The 23,600-nt window shown below is 47.2% G+C and overlaps 2 protein-coding genes and 1 long non-coding RNA gene across 7 annotated transcripts in view; 2 read left to right on the forward strand and 1 right to left on the reverse strand.

The window, feature by feature from the left end:
- The first annotated feature begins 1,785 nt into the window (after positions 1 to 1,785).
- On the forward strand, positions 1,786 to 3,183 carry LOC148645144 (uncharacterized). Its single transcript, XR_015928501.1, has 2 exons — positions 1,786 to 1,959; positions 2,296 to 3,183. It is a non-coding gene; the product is annotated as an uncharacterized LOC148645144 (long non-coding RNA).
- A 759-nt stretch (positions 3,184 to 3,942) lies between these two features.
- Positions 3,943 to 23,597, forward strand: telo2 (TEL2, telomere maintenance 2, homolog (S. cerevisiae)). Of its 3 annotated transcripts, XR_015928459.1 has the most exons (22): positions 3,969 to 4,071; positions 5,099 to 5,474; positions 6,184 to 6,461; positions 7,529 to 7,597; positions 8,423 to 8,570; positions 8,823 to 8,925; positions 9,594 to 9,662; positions 10,385 to 10,526; positions 10,852 to 10,988; positions 11,204 to 11,298; positions 12,068 to 12,199; positions 12,829 to 12,917; positions 13,419 to 13,510; positions 14,012 to 14,128; positions 14,544 to 14,615; positions 15,426 to 15,599; positions 15,960 to 16,051; positions 16,851 to 16,950; positions 17,459 to 17,523; positions 18,139 to 18,254; positions 19,966 to 20,189; positions 22,986 to 23,597. XR_015928459.1 is itself a non-coding variant. In XM_088612778.1 (21 exons), exons 2-21 carry the CDS (start codon positions 5,131 to 5,133, stop codon positions 20,082 to 20,084), a joined length of 2,553 nt encoding a protein of 850 aa, XP_088468904.1. In that variant the 5' UTR covers positions 3,943 to 4,071; positions 5,118 to 5,130; the 3' UTR covers positions 20,085 to 20,680. The 3 variants fall into 3 exon arrangements, 2 of the variants coding, with proteins under 2 accessions (XP_088468904.1, XP_088468903.1); XM_088612778.1 differs by lacking the exon at positions 22,986 to 23,597 and having other exon boundaries at positions 3,943 to 4,071; positions 5,118 to 5,474; positions 19,966 to 20,680; XM_088612777.1 differs by lacking the exon at positions 22,986 to 23,597 and having other exon boundaries at positions 19,966 to 20,680.
- ift140 (intraflagellar transport 140 homolog (Chlamydomonas)) overlaps positions 21,007 to 23,600 on the reverse strand; it is a 46,855-nt gene continuing 44,261 nt past the window's right edge. For all 3 annotated transcript variants that reach the window (XM_088612773.1, XM_088612775.1, XM_088612776.1), the window contains 2 exons: positions 23,037 to 23,178; positions 21,007 to 22,589 (listed from right to left, as the gene is read on the reverse strand). In XM_088612773.1, the coding sequence (XP_088468899.1) occupies positions 22,377 to 22,589; positions 23,037 to 23,178 (355 nt within the window). In that variant the 3' untranslated portion in view covers positions 21,007 to 22,376. The remainder of the gene's footprint in view (positions 22,590 to 23,036; positions 23,179 to 23,600) is intronic.

A 23,600-nucleotide genomic window follows, 5' to 3' on the forward strand; every position in this document is an offset into this window, starting at 1 on the left:
TCTCGTAGATCTAGGTATTTTTATAGACTGAAGGAGAATGACTCGTCTGTGTTCCACTAGGAATTAGCCCACCTATGTGGAATGCAGCTTAACCTTTCCCTGTTCTTTCATTTCACATCTGTACATATATACACTACATCCACAATTTACTTTTTACATCATTCTCCCTTCATCGCTATGGCTTGCAAAGACAGAGGGATGTTCTGTAAATGTAATTTATCCTGGATCGTGAAGGGAACTGACTTTTTAGTGGCTCGTTTCTGTCCAGCCTTCCCTCTGATGACCGTGTAGAGCCAAGGAATGCTTTGTCCCACCAGTCTGCTCGTTTTAAGCGAGATGGGTAGCACTGTGCATTACCATAGCTACAGTGTCCTTTGCATCACTTAACTGTTGCCCGTTTCGGTTTTCTTTTTCTGTACCTGCTCACTATTATGTCTGTACAGTGAAATCCGGAGACCTTGAAAGGCTGTGGGGTTGAAAATCCTTTACAGCCTGTTATCTGCTCAGCACCACAGGAAAAGAGTGCTCCAAGGAGAGGGAGGTAGAGACCAGTGCCTGGAAATCTGGACACTAAAAGGCTGCTCAGGCTGTTCTGAATCCTTTGACCTAGCTTCTGGTCAGGGCTTTATCAGGGCTGTAGCCCTACTTCAAACCCTTAAGGTATGAAGGTGTGTTTATCCTGCAATGTGAGCTGCAGTAGCAACAGTCAGGCAGCTCGGTGCATCAGGGTGTATTTCCTTGCATTGCATCTGATGAAAGGATAAAGAATCTTTTGATGTGACCAGCTTGTTAATACACTATGTAATTTATTGCAGACGTCAAAGGGACATGTCGGATTTACACCCTCCTGTCTGCGCCGGGCTTTGCTTTCACTTGATGTACGCAAATCTGAAGGAGTTCAGAGGTTGAGCAGCCTTCGTCCTGGAAATTTTCAACATCGCTGATGCAGCACGATCAGTAACGGAATATATTTTGATGAAAATCTTTACTCGTTTGAAAACAAATATACTATTATGTACTTGAGAATGTCCTCTTGTTAAATCTAAACAAGAAGGTGGCTTAAGAATGATGCAATTGTCTTTATTACCACAAACCTACAGGAGCCATTGCTTCAACAATAGTTGACCCCTTAGGTGTATATTTCTCCTTCGGTTTTCCCTAGTTCCTTGAAGTTGAGTTTCACAGCTGAAAACGATGAGATCAGTGCCCTGCTCTCTCTCGATCCAGCCTTACTGATAAAGTCTGCATAGTACTGTATGAGCAATGTTCATGACTTGTACATTGTTTAAAAGTAAATTAAGTTCAGATATATACAGATATGTTTGTTTTTAATAGTTCACAATCTAGCTTCCAAGTTTCCAGAGAAAGGTGGCTGGAAGACCAATCTCCCTCCTGTGTGGTGCACTCACTTTCCAAACTCACATGGTAACTGAGGATTGTATTGTAAACTGGGCTTCATTCTAATCGTGAAGGATAATGTATTAATTAAAAGATCAGTATTGTTTACTGCTGTATGTCACTGTTCCCCTTGAAGAAATCCTGAAAGATGTAATCATATTGTTTGAAGAATTATAGACTTTCCAAGTTACTGTAAAAAAAATCCAAGTGTCTCTGTGTCATCATTGTAGGGTGTGGGTATTTAACTTTTTAAAATGACATCTTCAGTTACAGCAAAGCTGTTTCACTGGACTGGATATAGTTCCATCTGATCACATGACAGTGTTCCCGTTGCCACGGTGAAATGGAATCGCTTCTCCTGCATTTTTTCAAACTGAAGAGGTTTGTGATGTCATCAGAAAATTCAGTCTTAGAACTTCATGAACGTTCTAATCCTTGGTGAAACATTTAAATCCGCTTATTTTCAAAGATAGCCTGCTGCTGGACAGGTGTTTAATTGAGTGTCTTTGACCCAAATGTCTTGTTTCGCAATGATTCGACGGAACCAATACCACTCTCCAAGTAAGTCATTTTTTATCGTGAAGAAGAACTTCGGATATTGACTCTAGCACTCTTTTTTTTAAAAAGGCCTGTGGGATAGAACCTGAATTAAATGTAGAGGAAATATGAGTCACATTTTTAGATGGTGATGATGATCTTGTGGCTAATACAGTATTCCCCATCTGAAAACTGTTTTCTGAAGCTACCATCAAAGACTTGGGTAACATTTTAGAAGTGATTAAAAGATTTTTTTTACGAAAGTCATTGTAGACCATCTCTTGTTAATCAGTGGAAAAACTTTGTGATCTATAAAGGCTTTAAGTTATAGGTCTTCCATTACTCCTTTTTTATGAACAGGAGGAGAACATGGTGCTAGTTCTGCACTCCACATGTACCCCTCAGAGAGCACATTCAAGAGAGGGTATACCTCTGCTCAGACCCCTCCTGCAGCTGTGGGACAGGAGAGCTATCTTCCAGCGAGCTGGGCAGCATCGGTGTACCAGCCAAACCCCTGGTATCCTAGAGGATTTCTTTACCATGGCAACCACACCCCTGTCTTCTGGAGCCAGAACAGTCCTGTCTTCCCCAGGTATCCTGACCAGGCTTTCTCCTGCTCTTCCTGGGCATACCCCTCGGCTCAGTCTGGCACAGCGTCATGGCCAGAGGCCTACTGGCCTTGGGCTTCTCCCTCAGGGTTGTCTGCCTTGAAACCACACGAGGAAGACTGTCCGTTGTTGCTGGCCATGACGGTAGCCGGTATTCCCACAGTCCCAGCGCCAGGAGTCCGGATGGACAGAGTTTTGGCCGCTGCCCGGTACTTTGTGGCGAAGAACCCCAATCTGGACTCCTTGTGGGAGGAGCAGCTGGGAGGAGATAAAAGGGCGTCCGACAGGGTAGCGGGGAACCCCAGGAAGAGAGTGTCGCAGGAAGAGGACTACTCTTCCGCCAAGAGGTTCAAGCCCAGCGAGCTCCTGGGGTGTGCTTCTGGCAGTGATTAAGACGGAGGCGTACCATGACTGCTGTTGCACCCTTGAGCCTGAAAATGAACCCTTTACAGCAATAGGAAAGCCCCTGAACAGGTGTTTAATCGTTCTGTGTAGATTAATTTATTGTATGCTTTAAATGAGTTTTTAATGGACATTCAGGAGGGATGATGGCAGCCCAGTTTATTTTTACCTCTGTTGCCCCATCATTCCTGATGTCCTTTATTCTTTATTCTTTAAATAAAAATGAAAAACAAAATCATTTTCCTCTTTGTATTTGTTGTTTTCAGCTACTCCTTGCTCATTCCTCCCTCTGAGCAGGGAGCTGGTCCTCAGCCCGGTGGGCTTAGACACATCTTGCCATGATTAAACTCTCAATAAGCTCTTTCCAATGCACTTCATTCTGGGGGGAGAGGACGTTGGTCATGAAATGTAATTTTGTTTGATCCAAGGTGATTAATACCATGAGCAGGATGTATTGCATAGGAGCTGGGTCTTAGTGTGTACATTTTTTACTGTGTACTGTGAACTAAACAGCCTTGCATTTCCAGTATAATTCCCCAAAACTCCTGCCACCTGCTCTCTAAAGTTGGGGCAATCGGATTAGACAGGTTTCTCCCACAACCATAATACTCCCCTTGACTCTTCGTTTTGGGGAGGTGCCATTTCCTGTGATAATATAGGCTGAACGCCTTTTCTGTAGCACTTTCCTGCCGTACCCATTTCAAGACTATATTCGTCGTGTTTTAACTTCACTTTCACTTCATGGTCTTTTTTATGCAACGTTACCAAAGAGAACATTTTAGCAAGAAATTATCCACAATGTCAGTAATTGACAGGTTTCAGAAATACACTATACAAATCTTACTACAGAGAAGATGACAGAATAATACGCTTTAACTTTATGCAAAAACAAACTATGGAAAAGGTTTTAAACCGGACAGTTATTGCACTGAGTATGAAAGGTGTACATATACAGTATGTAACTACAGTGTAAATGTAGAAAGGTTTCTCTCCGTATACTGTATAATCCTACTAGGAACGTTTCTCGTACGTTTACGGAGATGTTTCCCACCGAGGACATTTGAGAAGCAGACTCAATTGTGGTCATGAAGTAATTTCACGGTATTTTAAAAAGCAGAATAACGAGGTAAGCACGTTTTGTTTTTTAAAACCTAAATCAATGCTTTGCTTTCTCTTAAATATTTCCCTTAATGTTCCTTTTTGTATAATTGCAACATAGATAGGTGCAATGAAAAGTACAGGCATCCAGATGAATAGTTACCACCTGTGATAAAGATACTGTAGTGCACCAAGATGATTTTAAAAAGCTTTTGTGTCGATTTAAGTAGCGTTTCACTAACCTTCGTCAAAATAAGAACTGCAATCTGTTTTAGAGGATGGTGTGTGAACCTAAATATGTTAAACGTTTCCAATTTAATTGTGCAACTTAAAATGAAGAAACATTGTGCAGTGTACGTCTAAAACCGCCAGTTTGATAAATGCATTTAATTTTATTCTTTTAAAAAACACAATTTTCTTTTGTAAAATTCAAGTTTAATTTTAAGGTCGTTCCGAGCCTATTTGCAAGCCGCGGTGTTAAACGTAGGCGTAGTACTTCTTTCTGAAATTATGGTCAACTTGAAGTATAAATCGCAGTTTTGACTGGCATTGTACAAACAAGAAGTGACCCGAGTGCTTCTCGGCTAGTCTGCGTCCGATTTAAAGGTGCTGTTATTAACAACATTCCGTTACCATGAACCAATGAGTATAAATACGTGTCTCCCCTGGTTTACGGAGACCAGGCATTTTACAACCCTGTTTTAATCCCGGTACTGTGGGTGTCCTGCTCACTGTTCCACCTCGGAATAGTACGGTAGCGCAGGAATTATGTCAGGGTCATTAATAAAATCCCTTTTAACAGCGGATTCCCGTAGTGTGACCAAGCTGAAAACAATCGCCCGGCAACAAAAGCCGGTTTCCTTTGACAAGCCTGATGTATAGCTTAGTCACAGCACCACTGTTCACTAGTTGCGCGTGTGAGAGAGTGTTATTTTAGGCAATGGTTATTGTACCAAGGAAAGCAATCAAGTTCTTACTCTGTCACGCTTGGCCAGGATGGTTCTGTGCATGCTGTAAATATGTAAAGGTGATGGCGGACATCCTACAGAGGTGAGACCCCAGTTTTGCCTGCAGGGTGCTGTCGTGGATGGAGCCCCATGGCCCTGACTTGGAGGTCCGGCTGGGAGTGCGGCGGTGTGTGGCAGCCCTCTCCTCCTCTGGGGACCTGAACGAGGTGACCCAGAGTCTGCGCACGCTGGGGGGCTTCCTGGGGGAAGGCGGTGACGGAGACCAGCCCCCGCCGGGACAGCGGGGCGAGTTTGCCCGGGCGCACTACACCCGGGTCCTGCAGTGCCTCGTCGGTCACGCCGGCGCCAGCTGGCTAGAGCTCCTGCCGCCCGCCCAGCGCGCCGAGCTCTGGGACGGCCTGTTCCTGAGAGGACCCCCAGACCAGGCTCTCCTGGTGCTGCTGGACAGCCTGAGCTCCAGCAGGTACGAAGGGGGGAGGGTTCAGGGACAGCGATAAAAGGCGCCGTTCATTCCACAGCAGGCAGGTTCAGGGTGGAGCCTCTGGGATTGTTAGAGAGGGGCCGATTCGTGCCAGTTACTGACTGCACAGCAGATTAGGAAGAATGACTGACTAAATGTAGGGGGATGTTTAAGTTGAATACATTGACAGCCTGAATTGGCCTTAAATCAGGGCTGATTTTTCACCGGTGCTTGAAGATTGTGTTTGATTACTACCGGCAAAAAGAGCTGTGGTTTAACACCATTTCCAAAAGCTACATTCCCCCCGTTATTTCACTGGAATACTTCTTTTAAGCTCCTGGTCCAGAAATCAGATGACACCATGACGGCCCAATCTTCTGGCCAGGCTGGTTTTTCTCATAAGAGGCCGTTCCGTTCTAATTCAATTTTGGATGCACCTTGGAAGTGTTGGACATAAATGCGATCTGCCCGACATCTTTGAAGGCATTCGAGTAGGTTGCTGGGCCAGCATGCAAAGGCTCCACAGCTGAAACATTGTGTTTCTTTTCTTTACTGTTCGGCATGGGATAAACCTTCATCCTATCGTTTTAGCCACGTCTGATTTAAAGTGTGTTTCAGGCATCCTGGTTTGTAGACATGATCCTGGGATATGACCTCTGTCCTGCTTGGGGTCTAGGCTGGGCATCTCCACTCACAGCTGTTTGCTTGTCAGCCCAAGTGCAGGTCTGGACAGGGTGCTGGATGTCTTGAAGCAGTTCCTCCGCGCTGGGCGTCTGAACGCACTTCTGTGGTCACGGTGTCACGGGGTACCCCCTCCGGAGTCCCCCCAGCTCCGGGAGGCCCTCTTGGGGCGCCTGGTCTCCCTGCCCGATATCGCCGCCAACCGCCTACAGCACCAGAACTGCGCTGATTTTCTGCCAGCCAGTTACTACCCACTCCTGGCCAGAGAGGTGGGCACCGTCCTGGAGCGGATCTGTGTGGCCCTGAGAGGTAAGCTGGAGGACGTGGCTGCTAAAAGTCTCTCTGTGTCTTTGAGTAAGCTGAGGGGATCTTAGAGGGGGGTCTCCGAGTCAGATATAAGCCCCTGTGTGCTTGTGTGCCAGTTTGGAACAGGTCTCTCTTCCTGGAAACGTAGGCCTAGTCTGTTAATGCGTGCTTGTTACTTTTCTGTATTTAGAAGTGTTTGTCCGTGTCTGTCTTGAGTTTGTCGTGCCTGAGCTGTGCTGTTGTGTAATACGCCCGACGTTTTGTCTCTTTCCCACTCTGTAAGGTGTGGACTTCTTTGTAAGATGCTTGTGTCTTTGCCTCTTTGATTCAGTACTTGCTCCATTCGCTGTGTTTTCAAGTTCAGGTTCAAGTTTATTTTTGTCATTCCAGCCATATACCAGTATACAGTGGAACGAAATATCGTTTCCTCCTGGTCCACAGTGCAAATACAGACACGCTGACATAGACGTTGTAGACAGGATACACATAGTGCAAATTACTAATAATACTAATATTAATAAATAAGATTAAAACTAAGACAGTGTACACCAGAACAGAGGCAGTGGACACTGGATATACACATAGTGTAATTTAACTATTACAGAATAGTACAAAATAATACATCATACGATATACACAACACACTGGGGGGTTTTAAACCCTGTTTCTGGAATTGGAGTGGGTGCAAGTACTGTAGATTCCAGGGTGTTGAGGAGCCTGCCAGCCTGCGAGAAGAAGCTGTTAAGAGTCTGGTGGAGCTGGCCCGTACACTGCGATATCTTTTCCCAGATGGTGGGAGGGCAAAGAGCTTATGGGAGGGGTGGGAGGGGTCATCTACTATACTGGAGGCCCTGTGTAGGCAGTGTTTGTGATAGGTGACATGAAGGGAAGGAAGAGATCCTCCAATAATGTTTTCACAATTCGTTGCAGGGTCTTGCAGTCTAAGGTGTCGCAATTCCCAAACCAAAGAGTGATACAGCTGGTCTGAATTTTCTCAGTAATACCTCTGTAAAAGGCTGTCTTTCTGTCTGCCTGTGTGTGATGTGTCACCCTTGTGCCCATGCACGCAGGAGGACAGGACTGCTCTCTGACTTTTGTAGCCCAGCTGCTGGGGAAGGCCTGTATGCAAGGACACAGTGGTAAGTGGCACCCAGTCCTCGGGTATCTGTCCTTCGATCACTAGATCTGCATCACGCCTCCTGGATTCCATCTTCGTCACACTGTGTCCAGACACTGCATGCAGGCGCAGTAAATTACAACCCAGCAAGGCAGGCAGAGCTTCATGGATCTATGAGCAAAACACAGCGCACCAGTTTCCCCAGAGGACCTGGAGCAAGTCCACCCCGAGCAAGTCCCAAGGAGAAGTGGATGGACAGCTCCGAGCAGGAAATTCCCTGCATCCTCGTGGGAGTTAAATACTGCGCCTTCTGTGAACTGATCGCTTTACAAATTGGAAGAGGTGACGGTGTCAGGGTGCCTTTCGCAGGGGTGAAAGCACCTTCTCTTTCAAGTAAAAACCTGAGATTTCTACAGATAAATGGCAAATGAGACTCGGCGCCTATTTTCATTTCATTTCATGGCTACTTGCACAATTGAGGTGTGACTTATTGTAGGTGCAGAGTGATTTGAAAAGTTTGCCAGCCTATGCAAAGTATTTTTGGAAATGTGCACATTTATACCTGAACATGCGGGGAACACCTTTGCACGGAATGCTTTAGTGTTTTTCTAGTTTAAAATCACCAGCCGGCATTCTCCCAGTGGTGTGTGCGCCGTGGTCATTTTTATCTCATCGCTGTTTATCGACTAGATCCACGGTGTCTTCTTTAAAGGAATGTGGATGAAACAGTACTTGTACACTTATCTACCCTTAACCTTCCGTCACAATCCTGCATGCCTGCGTCTCTCACTGCAGCCAGGTGATGTCATCGTTGCACCTTCACACACGTTGCTCTGTTTCTCCCCAGAGCTCATGTTCGCAGAGCTGGTGCCCCGCCTCTCCGCCCTCACCCAATCAGACATGGTGTGGCAGAGGGTGTGCTGGCGATTGGTGGAGAGTGTTCCAGAGCGCTGGGTGGAGGGCGTGGTCACAGGACTGGTGCAGGCTGTGGACGGGTGAGCACTGCCCCAGTGACTTGAGGGCAGCAGGCTTTGAGCAGTGAGGTGAAGGGCCAATAACAGGCCTTCACTCTGTGAGATCTTAAGAGAAAAAGATGGATTGTTCCTCTTTCTGAGAGATCTCACAAGCTAAACTTGACTCCATGCTGAATGTCTCTGTTAGCCTGTAGACGTTGTACTGCTGGTCTCTCAGTGCAGACTCCTTTCTCCACATCTCAGTGTGCTCTGCCTTTCCCTGTCTCTCCCTAGGCCAGCTGCTCTATCCAGGATCCTGGGCAACGTGGTTGTGAAGAATAAAAAAGCCCAGTTTGTCATTACTCACAAGCTCCTGCTGCTGCAGTACAAGTACAAGGTCAGTCAGTTATATCACACTGGTCTCTAGACCATTTCGTCTGGTCCCACTCTGAACTAGAGAGCTCTTGATTTCTAAGATTGCTGAACAGTTTGGTTCTGCGTGGAACCAAATTAGACTTCCGTTATGATGCATTTCAGGCTTTGGTGGAAATTGTATGGAAAGAACGGAAAAGCATGAAAACACTAGCATCTGGATAATTTTCACAAAGTAAGAAAGCGTAAAATGTCCAGAACTTGTTGTCTGTCTGACAGGGGGCTGTTGCTTGTCTGATCACCCAAGAAAAGGGTGTGAGTAAGTGAAAAGGCCTCAAAGACTCCTTAGTTTGTAAATTGTTCTCTTGATCTTAAGAAGTCACTAACTGTGTGGAATTTTTAAGGGCCAACGTGGGTTTAGGTTTATAAGAAGTCTGTCTTGGTCTCACAGACATTATTTGTAGAGTGAGATTAAAAGTGTGTGTGTGTCAAGGTCAGTAAATAAGGTGTTATTGTTTGTAGGGTTGATGTTTTCTGTGACAAGTTCCTTGGTTAATTTGTAACTCTCCATAAAGACAGAAAATCATCCTGAACCTCTCTTCACATCGGTGTGAGCTGTGTTAATGTGCAAATGGATCAAGCTCACGTGCGAGACGACAGAAGTAACTCCTGTTGTCGCCTTTTCTCTCCCAGACTCCTGTGCTGCGGAGCATCGCGGGATACCTAGCTCAGGACAGGGAGCGCCGCCCTCTTCTCATACAGGTCAGTCAAGCTGAGACGTGGGCAGGAGACGAAGACCCAGTGAGAACTGGGAGGCAGATCTTTAAAGCCTCGCTTGCATCTAGACAGCAGCCATATCACCCCTAACTCACAGCTGACATGCCAGTGGATCTCAGCAGGTGTGAGCCTGGTCAGTACCTGGATGGGAGACCTCCTGGGAAAAACTAAGGTTGCTGCTGGAAGAGGTGTTAATGGAGTCAGAAGGGGGCGCTCACCCTGCAGTGTGTGTGGGTCCTAATGCTCCAGTATAGTGACGGGGACACTATACTGTAAAAAAGGCGCCGTCCTTCGGATGAGACGTAAAACCAAGGTCCTCTCTGTGGTCATTAAAAATTCCAGGGTGTTCCTCGAAAAGAGTAGGGGTGTTACCCCAACGTCCTGGCCATTGGCCCTTACCAATCATGGCCTCCTAATAATCCCCTCTATGAATTGGCTTCATTACTCTGCTCTCCTCCCCACTGATAGCTGGTGTGTGGGGAGCGTTCTGGCGCACTATGGCTGCTGTCGCATCATCCAGGTGGGGCTGCACACTGGTGGTGGTGGAGGGGAGTCCCGATTACCTGTAAAGCGCTTTGAGTGGAGTGTCCAGAAGTGTAAGCATTTATTATTAATTCTAAGCTGACGACTCCTTCCACCGATAGCAGCGTCTGCACGCACGCGGTGCTTGTTTGTCAATGCCAGACGGGGCCTGCCTGTGTCCCCAGGCGCTGCGGGCCCTGCTGGAGGCCTGGTGCAGCGGCAGCGCGGTCCGGCACTCCCCGCTGGAGCAGCAGCTGTACCTGAGCCGAGCCCTGCTGCTGTGCGCGGCGCAGCTGACCGAGGCCGAGCTGCGAGACCTGCGCGCAGGTGAGAGGAGCCGCCTGTGGAACAGCGGAAGGAGCAGACAGGTGCCGAGGTCTCGGGTTGATCCGCCCTGTTCTGTGTGTTTTTTTTATTTTAAACATGCATCCTTAAAACTGTAAAAAAAAAAAAAAGGCACGATCTTTTATGTCCGTGTGCTGTGGATGACTTTATTCGACCCATTTGACACTGTTCGCCAGAGGCAAGAGTAAAAAAAAGGATCATCAATTTTGTTGAACACTTTCTTGAAAACGCTGCTTCCTGGAGCGGTCAGAGGGGCCGTAGTTTGGGATACTGGTGCCTGATCTTGGCTGCGTGACCGTGCTTACAGAGATCCTGCAGCGCATGATGGACGGGATGCAGTGCCATCTGGACAGCAGCGTAAGCCGGGTCAGGCGTCTGGGCATGGTGGTGGGAGAGTGTCTGAGCGCCAGGCTCGACCCAGAGGGCACCCAGCTCAAATTCCAGGTGAAGCCTCCGTCGTTATTCAGAAGCCATTCTGAAATCACTTGCTATTTTTCTGTATTTGCTGAGGGAAGTGTCGAGCATGTGTAAGCAAATAGGTGTCACGCTAAATAGTTTGGAGTGGCCAAACGTGTGATTGAAGAGTCCGGGTTACCCAGTCTCGTCTAAGTGTGCCCTTTGCCCTGCTGCTAGCCGGTATCACTTTTGCTCTCCTGCAGTATGATCACGATGCTGAGACCCAGGAGCTGGTGTCACTGATGTCTCCTCTTCCTGCCAGTGAGTCCCTCTCTGAGGACACCCCTGCAGCTGACAGGTAAGATCAACCCTGCAAATATGCCTCCTATATATTGGAGGCACTTGTATTATATTACACATTTGAAAAATGTATAGGATAGATATGATTATTCGTTTTATCACTGTATCAATAATTATTCTGTTGATAAATAAGAAAAATGAGCTTGTCATTGGCAGCCCTTTGCTTTTTTTTGGAGTATTCAGTACGAGTCCAGCCGAGACTCGAGAGCGCAGCCATGACATGGTTAGACTGCTGACATCGTACAGTACATACATGCAGTTTTCATACCTGTCCCCCAAGGTGAAAGAATCAAGGCATGAAACAGGCATTGCACCTCCCTTAAATTAGGGTAGATGTTTGCGGTATTGATTAATTAACGGGATAATGCAAGCGTTATATTGTGCAAATTAGGATAATATTGCTAAATGCCAAACATATACAGGCAGTTTAAGACAATAAACAGTTGTAATTCCTGTTTGAGTTGCTGAGGTCAGCATGCACATCGGTACTGTCCTGAAACTGAGCAGAAAATTTCTTTTTGCTTTGAAAGATATGTAGGAGATTGTTTCAGGTGTATCTGATGCTTATAAAAAAGATAACTTGCATTGCAACGATAACAGCGAGACACTGATGCAGTAACAAAGATGCATTGCAATTGTGTTGTTCAAACCAGTTCCTGAGCAGATACAGAAGAGAAGAGAACAGAACAGAATGGTTTTATCATCTTCTTTACTGGACAACTGCATTCCTGCTCTTTGACATGAACAAATTTGTGTCCCTCTTTCAGAACTGAATTGCCACTGAATAGTTCGGAGTCACCTGATAGAGGCCAGAAATCGACAACTCAACCAGATTCACATCAGATTTCAATGGGAACAGAGCAAACCACAGATAAGGGTGATGACTCTGAACTGGACAGGTGAGAAATAACATGCGTGTGTCTCATGGAGAGCAAGCTGGGGTATGCGAAAAGACAAATTCCTAATACAAGAAATTGCATCTGGCCAAAAAAGTGATCTTATCTGTTATCTTGATGGAAACCCTAGGGGGCGCTGCTTTTCACTTCTGCGTGATTTTTACTCTTCAAAATGTGATCAGCAAGAACAGCGCACCCTGCTGTCCCTCCCTGACTTCACAATGTTTTTCAGAACTATCACAGTAGAAAAAAAGATCAATTTTGTAACAACGTTGATTATTTCTATAGTTTAAAATAGGACTGGATAACTCGTGCTCCTTTCCAGTCGACTCCATTACTTGGTTTTGCTGCAGCCAGGTTTAGCAGAATCAGTATGGCTGTTGAGGAGCTGGTTGCATTACAGTAGTGCGATGGAGCAGACTGGGGTGGCTGCAGTTGCCCCTGTCCTGGTTTAAAACAAGTAAATATTGAAGATCCCAATGGACCAGACAGTACAGTGCTGTTCCAGAGCTCCTGCCGTGCAGCGTCTGGCAGTCCTACAGTCTGGCACTCTTCTCCCAGCGCTCATGGAGCTGTGAGGTTATTAAGAGCTCAGTCGGCCTCTGACGGCGCTGTGTCTTTGCACGCTGCAGTGATGACGAGCTGACCCCCTACGACATGTCCCAGGACCAGAAGCTGAGTGAAGTCCCCCCACCTCGCTACCTGCGAGACTGCCTGGAAGGTAAGACAGGGACCGCACTGCTCTGCCACAAGGGGGCACTGTAGAGCCCCTGCCTTCACATTCACATCTACGTGCTGGAGGTTCAAGGGCCCGGCAGGGTTTAGCTTTAGTTTCCAGTCTTTCTTGGTCTGTACAAAGCGATTCCTTTAGACAGATAAAATCTATGTTTATTTTGAGTTGAGTAAGAGGAGAATACGAGCTCAGGCTTGGGAGTGAACCCCACAGCAGCCTGTAGTCCTCCAGGCCCAGAAACGAATGTGACTGATGTGCTGGAGGTGAGAGAGGGCAGTGGTGTTCACCTCCGAGAGCTGCCAGCCGTCCAGAACATGGTTATGAACACGACCACAGGTGAAGCTCTACAGATATGCCTTCCGGCTACCAAATTACATTGCTTTGTGGAACAGTTGGTTGAAAACCGCCACCTTAGTCGCAGTGCGTAGTGGTCCAGGTGTAAGATTCAGGTTTAAGCTCGATGCTCCTGACTGCCCTGCTCTCCCCCAGCCCTCACCACCTCCGGGGATCCTGGGAAGGTGGAGGCGAGTCTCCAGGCCGCCGAGGGCCTGATCCGGAGGAACGCTGCGGCGGCCAGGGAGGTAAGAGCCAGCCCGCGCTCTCTGTGAGTGTGGGCCCCCCCCCCCACACACACGGGCTCCCCTTCCCTGCTGTCTGCGAGCGTGCTCTGTGGACACGAACACGTCACTGAGGAACTCGAGGTGAAACCACGGCGTGCTCCACGCTTCTAATGGATGAAGAAGATGGTGTCCACAGTCGGACAGCACTCAAAACCTCCTTGGTGTTCTCTGCTCCGTGAAAGAGGAAAAGAATGCATGTTTGCAGTGCAGGCACTCATCTTGTGTTGTTGGCTGTATATTATCATGTCCGCTGCGAGCTACTCCTCAGGATGTGTAGTTGAAAGGGGATATTGAGGGGATAGTAAGGAGAGGTTATTGCTGTCAGAACACCTCAACTGCGACCTTCTAAACAAAAGCTGGAGGTCTGTCTTTACTGCTGTGTCTGAGAAGCAAACAGTTCCAGCATGGGAGCATGATTTTCTACTCCGGGTGGCATGTTGGCCTTCTGTGTCTTCTGTGCAGGTGAGTGTCCAGCTGACCAAAGTCCTCCTGCACCTGGAGGACAGCTACAACACCGCAGGATTCCTGGGGCTGCGACAGGGTGCCATGGTGGCCCTCGCCGTCACCGACCCCATCCCGGTAAGATTATGCCCTGGCCTGTTCCAGCAGAGACAGCACCTGTGACACCTCTGTGTCAGCAGTCTTCGGATACCTGAAACACACAAAGTCTGGAAACTGCAGTCGTTTGCCTTCACTTCCTTGGAGCTTGTCTGAAAATAGTCCGAAGGGTCTTTAAGCTTACCCAAACCAGGACTGGCCTTGCCTGCCATCAAACCTTTGTGCAGGCACGCTTTCAGAGAGAAAGACAGAAACTGTCGGCGACAGTCCTCATTCACATCTCGCACTGATTTAGTCGCGTGACTGAGTGACATGAGAGAGTTACAAGCAAGGCCCATTCAGGCACTTTAGTAGTTAGTTAGAAGTTGATGGATCTTTGTTCCCGACTCCCAGAAGCTCCAGGCGTCGTCTTTCACTTCTGTTCTCTCGCTGTCAGGTGGCAGAGTTCCTGACCACTGAGTTCTTTGCGCTGAACTACAGCCTGTGCCACCGGATGGACATCCTGGAGGTGAGAAGCTGGGGCGCCGGCGCAGCGCCCTGCAGGACAGGGGAGACCCTCGTTCTCCCAGCTCAGGCCTGGAGAGCACTGATAGGTCTCCAGTAAATCCCGCAAAGCTCCACAGCCCGAAGCCAGGGCTCTTTCACGTTCTCTAAAATTGGTGTTCATGTCCTCTGCTTCAAATTCACTATGTCTTTGACTGATTAACCTGGAGGGACAGGCCCCTTTTCTGTTTAGTTGTATTTTAGTTGCTAATTAGTGCTGACGAACAGAAGAACCGCCTCCACCGAGCACCTAATGCAGGTGGACATCAGGCTCCCAATATTTGTATAGCCCGTTGGCCCTCCAGTGAGGCCTTCCACTGTTGTACAGTGTTTTCATCATGACTTACTAATCCTGGCTGCGCTCAAACATTATGGAGTTTGTCACAAAAGTTCAGGGGGGATGACTGTTAAGTTCAATCAGACTCAGCTGTCAGTAATTAGCAATCACTCCTGACGTCATTTCCTCTCCTAAAACACTATAAAAACTGTACGGGATCCCCTTCACTCCCTCGCGTACACCTTTTTCATCCCTCCTCCACCTCTGCAGCTGCCCCTAGGTCACTCCTCACTCTGACTGGGGGTCTGAGTCTCCTCGTCCTCTGGCCAGGAGGTCAGCCCTCAGCCAAGTGAGTGAAGCCAAATGTTCACTAAACACTCCATAATCCTTTCAGGACACTTTATTCTTTCCTACTGAAACTTTATTTTGCCGTAATTACGCACCTGCGGATGTCGAGACTGTCCTGACGATGGCTTCCCTGTCCCCGGCCTCTGTCAGGTTCTGGTCCGCTCAGCCCAGGAGCTCTCTCAACCAATCACAGCGCAGCAGCCACCGTCTCTGCGGATACAGCCCGTTGCCACGGCGGTGACCTCTGACCCCCACGGCCCCGCCCTCCCCTGGCGGCAGGTGGTGGACCAGCGGATTGAGAGCAAGACACGGCGCTTCAGCAAGGTAGCCTCGGTTTCATGCCACAGCCCTGAAGGGCTGACCCGTGTGCTCCATGCGTTCTTGAAGGGTGAAGAGCATGGCAGACGCGTGTAAAAAGCCGAGTCTGAAAATCTGCACTGGAGTTGCAAGAATTGTAACACTTAATTAGTGCATTGTGTTGCAAGCTAAGCAAGGATGTTACCTGTGCAGCAGTGTGTTCTGCTACCAAAAGGGAGCAGGGGCACTGGAGGACACTGGGAGACATGCTGGGTCTCCTCTGAAATGATTTGAGACCACCTGGGTACAGGAAAACCCACTTCAGCTGGGCATTTTCTGGCTGGGCTTTGCTGTTCTCAGTGTCTGTGCTTTCCTCTGGACTGGCAGGGTGCCCGCCGGCCGGCTGGCACTGCCCCCCCGAGCCGCTTCGCCCCGGTCGCTGGACACTTCTTCTTCCCTCTGCTGCGCAACTACGACAGGTAGGAGAGGGGGAGCTCCTGGGCTACAGGCTTTTTCCGGGAGGATTTGACCGGGGCCTGAAAGTCGGTCCCCACTTTGGAGGCTGGATCACAACCAGACGCAGCTGGAATATTGTCTAATTTCATTGCTTGTTAATGGCGAGAATGACAAAAGATTCCTACTTTGCTTCTTAGAAAGCACACTGCTGGCGTGTTAACATTATTCTACTGTGGCCAAATCGTACCCAGTGTTCAAATGAGTGGCGCACAGTGCGGGATGAGTCCCGCTGTCGTGCTTTCTGCATGTGTCCACAGAGCTTGCAATGTGTCACTTTGTGTAAAAGAACAAAAATTATATAAAGCAGACAGTCCTGAGAAACCAGTGGAGACACGAGGAACCCACCTTCGTTGTTTATTTTCTCCTTTTTGTTCTGAAACAGCAGCAGAAGTAACCAGATAAAGATCTCTCTCTAATCTGGTGCCACGCAATTGTGCACTCAGCTAGGAGGTGCCTCTGAGCTGAAGTCCCAGTCCAAATTATACAGATCCCTGAAAGCCCAACTCTTTGTTCCTTGATATTTGTGCACCACGCAGGGCCTGACAGAGGTGATCAGGTGATATTTGTCCCATTGTCACTGAAATACTGCTTCAGTGTGTTCAATATCAACTAAATTTGTTAGAATTATATAATTGATTTCATAATTAGGAAATTACAAGGGTCCACAGTGGGAAAGCCCAGCCTGGAAAAGAAACCCACTTAAACCAAGAACAGATGAGGATTAGGTTTCAGTGTTGTAACAATCCTCTTCTCTCTGTTCAGGCCGCAAGTGACCTTTGACCTCCTGGGAAGTGACCACCTGCTCCTGGGACGCCTGGTTCACACTCTGGGGCTGCTCATGCACCTGGCGGCCAACGCTCCGGTACCCCCAAAACTGCCGAAACCCCACGTGCAGACGTTTCCTGTAGACTCATGCCTAAGATAACTTTTCTTCCCTGCGTGGGTCAGCTCAGATGCGTCTGCTGCTCTTTGCTGATTAATTCCCAGCCTCCCTAAGTACTGCTTTCCTTATTGGTTCTGAGGGGACTCCAGTAACAAGGAATATGCGTGACTGAGAGGCTTTTCTTCCTACGTTCAGCTTTCTGAGGTCTTATAAAATTGCCTGTGTGGGTTCACAGTAAAAACCAAGCTAGACAAACCAGAGAACCTTCATAAGAAAGTTGAAACTATTTTAAAAAATCTAGTAAAAGGAAAAGATAGACACATTGTATTTTTAACACTTCTAAAGGATTTTCAGGCCTTTTTTTTAAAAGAACACTGGGTGGTCTCTTTAACCGTGTGACGCAGGATGTTTGAGGATACCTCCTGAGGGATTTTATACCGTTCCAGAGCATCCTTCAGAATTTCACTGCCTGTTTCCTCACCTCCAGGTGGCCACGCAGATGGGCCGGGCACTGCTGGACTTCGTGTGGGCCGTGCGGTACCATGTGGACCAGTAAGTACTGCGACATCGGCCTGTGCTGGGCTAGGCCTGCAAGGGGAATGGACAGGGCACAGCAGAGCTCTTCGTTAGTGCCTGCTAATGGATGCTGCACATTGGTGGTGGTGGAGGGGATTCCCATTACCTGTAAAGTGCTTTGAGTGGAGTGTCCAGAAAAGTGCTATATAAGTGTAAGCAATTATTATTATTATTATTATTAATGTTCTTGCTGCAGTGCTCTTGATTTGGGAATTCATGATTTAGAGGCTCTGTCTTCCCCCTCTGGGGAGCTCTAAGTGTCCAGGTCTCTGCATGCATTGTGAAATATTTACTTTTTATTCCCATTAGCGCGCTTATCGTTTGAGATGCAGGATTGAAGAGCAGTGCTTGCTATTTCTAAGGTCGGATTCTCTTGATACCGCTGTTTGGCGTCTGTTATGACCGCTGGCCTTGTTTCAGCGGGTTTCATTTAAAATCGGTCTTGAGGAGTGACGGCGTGTCTTCCGAGGGCACGTTTGGGAGCACAGGCTGCGAGCTGTGGTTGGCCCCGGGCGCTTCCTGTTTCCAAGACGTGCTGTATCTCTCCATGTGTCTCATTCTGCCCCTCTGGCCCTCTCCCTCTCCTCTCAGGGTGGTCCGGCGAGGGGTCCTCTTTGCCGTCTGCGCTGTGTTTCTGAGCATGCCCAGTCAGCACCTGCTGGCGGAGCTGAGCGAGCACCTCCTGGAGACGCGGGCCTGGCTGACAGGTCTGTGTGCACGTGTGCATCCCTGGCCAAGCGTTTGCCTGATCGTTATGTATGCATTGTCCAAAGCAGCTGACGGTGTCCCCAGTAAGCAGTGTATTGTGTATACAGAAAAGAAACAAAATTGTCATCAATAGGCAAGCACGTACAAGAAACAGTGCACCTGTGCAGAGAAATGCAGCAGTGCAGAGGGACAAACAGGTCAGTGTGTGTGAGGCAGCGCAGGTTTCAGTGTCTCCTGTACTTACGTCATGCTTCAGTGGATGAATTCCTAAAGATCCGGTATTGATCCATATGGAATGAGGAAATGCACCTTTGTTTTAATTTGTGATCATCCTGTCTGCAGTCTTTCTGGGTCGCAGCGTCTCGTGTAGTACTACAGGAAGGGGTAGGAGACAGTACAGACTCTGTATCATAGCCAAGGGATTGTAGGGTCTGCAGGGACAATGTCTTCCTGGGCACTGAGTGAAGATGTTAAAACAGCTCCCAGAGGAGCTGCAGAGAACCCAGGCTGTTCTTTCATCCCAGCCCCTGGGAATTTAGAAGCAGTGTATTTATTGTTGAGGTTTTAAAAAATCTTCAGTAAATACAGTATATATATATATGTTTATTATAGCAAGACAGGGCTGAGCAATTACTACTTCAAGCTCAGCCTGGTTTTATTTGAAGAAATGGTTAGATAAATGTACATTTTGAGAGTCGTGGCCTCTTTGCTCTTGATAATAACGAGCCTGAACGTTTTGCACTTCTTCCAAAATGTTAAGCAGATCAACTTTTTGTACTTATTTGGTTGGGAATGAAAAATAACCGGCCTTGCTGTTGAATCTTTAAGTCTGGAGTCAGGTGCACATTTATACTTGAAATAAAAATCAAACAGACCTAGCAGAATTCTGAATCTCGCCCTGGACGTGTATAGTTGCAAGGCACCCATCAGATGTCTTTCTCCCCAGTGGGAAGTGCGTCGCTGTGATGATTCAGTGTAGCTGGGAGAGCAATTTGGGAAAAGGGATGTTGCAGCTGGAGAGACAAGACACTGCTGGGAAATGGCGAACGGGAGCCGAGGAGATTTCAGGATATCCTCTGCCCTGTGATTGTGTGCTGCTCCTTGTGGCAGCACAGTGTTGTTTTCCCCTCTCATATTGAAGCACAGCCCCCCGGACCCCTTTTCCATTGAACTCATTAGCAGGCAGACTCACTCTAGTTGCAGTTTCCGGCTCACAGGAGAGGAGCTGGTTGTAGTTCTCTGCAGTTGTGGTTACACCGACTGTGATCTTATAAGTACCCAAAGTAAAATAAAGTTGGCAATTCTCTGAATACGTTTCAGAACCGAAGCTGGAGATAAGTGGGAATTTTCCCTCGATAATGTTGGTCCAGTGATAATCTCCTTTGTAGGATTACTATATAGTACTGATACAGTATGTGCGCCTTTGGGATTTGTCTCATAATGCACTTAATATTCCTGTACTTATCTTTGAAGTCTTTCCACACCGATCCTCCTCCAAAGGCACTTTTATTAACCTCTTGCTATTCTGACAGCCCCCTAAATGAGCCTTTTCCCCCTTCTGTCAGGCCCCTTCTCCCCCTGTGTACAAGGCCCAGTTCACCTGCCCGTTTCACACTCTTGCCTCCCTGTCGCTCCTCGTGTCAGTGCTTTACCCCTTCGATCTAGTTCCCCCTGCCTCTCACTCCCCTCTCCCCCTGCCATCCTGAGCAGATGTGGCCGAGGGGGACCCCGATGACGAGTGCCGCAGCCTGGCGATGCAGAGCCTGCTGCTGCTGGAGAGGAGCCTTAAGAAAGAGCTGGAGCCCGAGCCCCTGGCCCTGCGGCCCTGAGTGTCCGGGGAGTCTGCTGGCGGGGCAGGACAGGAGCCTTGAGGACCTGCCAGGCAGCACGCAGGCTGTTGCATCCGGTACAGTGTGTCCAGCCAGGGGAAGGAGGTGGGATGCCATCGCCGGGACATTAACATGCACTCAACACACTGGGTGAAATATTTATAGACTTGGCAACTTGGAGGATGGGCCAAAAATACCTTTGGAATTACACAAGGAAGGGGACTTCTTTTTTTAAAACCTTTATGTTCTTTCCTGTGCTTGAGGATCTGCTCTTTACTTCGGTGGGTGCAGGTGTTATCAGTGGAAATGATGTAAACTGCCCCTCCTCCTTGCAACCTCCTTATCCGAAAATAAACTTTTTGTTTTCCAAATGAATGTGTAGGATTTTCCCAGTGGTTTTAATCGGAAAGATTGAATGATTTTTTTTAATCAATCACCGCTTCATGTAGCATTGATATGATTTCATACCTAACTGGGAAATCGCATGAAACCTGTTGCAAGGACTGTGCCGTTTGTAATGTCATATTGTTCTATTTTATGAAAGCATAAGATGAAATGTAAAAAGCGCTATACAAATAAAACTGAACTGAAATGAATAGTTCTGAAAAATGTTCAAGATGGCAACAGTAAAGAAATCAGTATTATTATTGCCAGGATTATAGTCATGCCAGCTATGTGGCAGGAGAAAACAGCAGCAACTAAACAGGCTCCATGAACAGCTGGCTTTGTACAAACAGAAGTAAATTAAATACAAGCACTTTCAAAAAATGCCTAGGCTCTTATACCTTACACAAAAATGTCTGGATGTGGTGCTGTTTTCTACAGTTTCCTTTCAGATCACTATTGGCTGTGAGCGTAAGTGGTGTGAGAGAGGTCTTGAAAATGCATAGGAAACAGAAAACATACAGATGGTCACAGATCCTCAAAGGCAAAATTAAAAATTTATTACTGACTTTTTTTTAACATTCATATTTCATATTTTACAAAAGTATACAAAACTAAATTATTCTGCTACACGTCCAATTGTCTTATGAAGCAGTGTATATATAGAATATATAAAAATCCCACAGAAGTCCAGATGCCACCATATTAAATTATTTAGTAAGTCTTCACAACTGTATGAAGCTTCATATGTGTGTAATCATAAAATATATATACAGAGGTTCATCTGCACCAGCAGTAATGTGGTGTCAAAGTTGGAACAGGCATGTTTTCCCTGAGATGTTGTTTTACATTCTTGGCTGGATTGGACACCTAAGGAACAGCTCTTGGACTTTTCAAATTCAAGCCTGTTGTTGCCAATACACATCTCACTTTCACCTAATGGTAGCACTTTTGGAATTTGCAATTGGCTGGTTGGCTCGGGAACAGAACAAGTTAGACCTAAGAGTCAGTTTTAATCAGAGCCACATAACGTAGTAGCCATGGCATTAGGCATTAATTAGTAATCCCCTTGTTTTAGCACTAACTGGAGTAGATTCAGAGGTAAATAGAGCTTCCATGAAGACTGACAAGAGATTCATGGTTCTCTTTTAGCTTAAGGCAGCTGTTCAACCACATTGGCACATACAGTACAGAAAGTCTAACCTTGTGAGACATTGCCTTTGGGTTTCTGGGTATAGGTATGTTAACCAAAAGCCCTTTAACTACTTGAGCTAAGCTTCCTATTTAACTTTTACAGTTTACAGCTGTATCTCAACATGTGGACTGATTCCTAAACATTTACATTAAACTGTCTTATTTTTACTGGACAATATGAACTTGAAACTTCACAACTGTGGATTGATCCAAATTGCAGATGGGAAACCCAAAGTAGCACTCACAATCTGTTGTGGGACTTCAAGAGATATGGCTCTTCCCACTACCTACACAGTGTAAATCTCTTCTACTAACTGATCTTGTCAATCCTGTGTGAAGAACACAGACATGCAACTAATATAACTGCAGTCAAACAGTGGGCAGATTGGAGCAATTAGAAAACAACTTTAAACTGATGAAATTTGTATTTTCTAATGAATGGTATGGCTTATGCACCTATAGTTTCACAGCTGAGTCCAGTTCATTCCTCTTTATTTAAGCAGTCCCTGTTGTGCAATACAGTCCTTCGCACTGGGTGTGCACAGCTCTGCAGCAGTCTATACTGTGGTGAATAGCTTGGCCTCAGATCCCAGAGCTGCCCTATATGTAAGAAGCCCAGCTGAAGTCTAACTCTATACAGCACTGCTTGTGATAATCCATGCAGCGGCGTTACCTCGGGTCCCAGTAACACTCCTCTGCCCTGCCGGGCTCTCCTCAGTCACCCTGCTGGGACTCAAGGGTTTCCTCCTCCTCCACCTCCTCCTCCTCTCCCCCACTGTCTCCGTGCGCCCCCTGGTTCAGGACACCCCCCCGGACCAGGGGGAGCCCCACAGCACGGTGCAGGCCCTCCAGGCTGCGCTGACTGACGTAGTAGCTGACGTTGACGGAGGGCAGCCGCTTCTGCAACTCCTCCAGCTTGCGGTAGGCCTGGAGAGGAGAGGGCAGGACTGTTGTCAGCTAGCATTTTAATAGTCTTAATAGTCTTTAAGAGGTGGAATAAATCTGAATTAAAAAATACTAAAGAAACACTGTCATACTTTTGACTTAGCAGCCCGGCCTCACTCTTCAGACTTGTACACTTGTACAGAAGCCTACCAAGCAGCGATGGCTGGACAAGTGGTGAAAAAACCCGTATACGAATACTGCATGTCTGTCTTCTTTAGTCACATCCAGGTACAGCTTTTGTGTAACAATGGTAGTAATGAACCATTATTATGAACCAAGATTAATGCATAGACTGAAGTTACTCAGAAATTAAGGAAGGATTAAAGCTGAATGTCTGGCAGAAATATAATACCTTGTTTTCGATCCTTGACGTCACAGGAGATAGGATTCTGCAGTTTACCCTCCCCAGTCTGATACCCAGCCACTCACCACCTGGAAGCTGCCTTGCTGGCAGTGGTGCTCCACCAGGAACCCGTACGCATCTCCGATGCGGACAGCGGGATCCAGTTCTGGCTCCTCCAGCAGAGCCTCACACAGCCGCACGGCCTCCCCGGGGTCCTCCTCGTACAACCTGTGGGCAGACACACTGAGCCTGAGCCTGAGCCAGGTACTGCGGCCCCCACATTGACGAGAGGACAGTTCTCCACTCATTGTCTGCAGTAATCCAGCTCCGTTGAGACAGAGACAGTTCTGCAATGGAGCCTCACACATCTACAGCAGTGCAGAGAGCAATATGAAAAGCCCACCTACGGTAACCTGAGCAGAATATATTAGTCTTGTCTGTACTCAGCACCCAATCAGTTTTGTTATGTGCAGCATTATTATGTGACACTACAATATGAAGGAAATGTCAAAAAAAAAAAAGAAATCTTTTTCTTTTTATTGCTTAGCGCTTTACATCAGGGGTTGCACATCCTTTTTATATATTTTTTAAAATATGTAATAGGTTATAAATACGAATGCTTAGTAAACATAACTCATTGCTCTCAATGT

Source organism: Lepisosteus platostomus, chromosome 19 (genome assembly GCF_059453375.1).
Source record: "Lepisosteus platostomus isolate fLepPlt1 chromosome 19, fLepPlt1.hap1, whole genome shotgun sequence".
In the NCBI taxonomy this organism is placed as follows: Eukaryota; Metazoa; Chordata; class Actinopteri; order Semionotiformes; family Lepisosteidae; genus Lepisosteus; species Lepisosteus platostomus.

Excerpts from the sequence above, each read along its gene's own strand:
- telo2 (XM_088612778.1), top strand. The coding sequence starts at position 5,131 with ATGGAGCCCCATGGCCCTGACTTGGAGGTCCGGCTGGGAGTGCGGCGG. Across the intron at positions 6,462-7,528 it reads GATCTGTGTGGCCCTGAGAG|GAGGACAGGACTGCTCTCTG; the intron begins GTAAGCTGGAGG and ends CCATGCACGCAG. Across the intron at positions 14,129-14,543 it reads CCGTCACCGACCCCATCCCG|GTGGCAGAGTTCCTGACCAC; the intron begins GTAAGATTATGC and ends TCTCGCTGTCAG.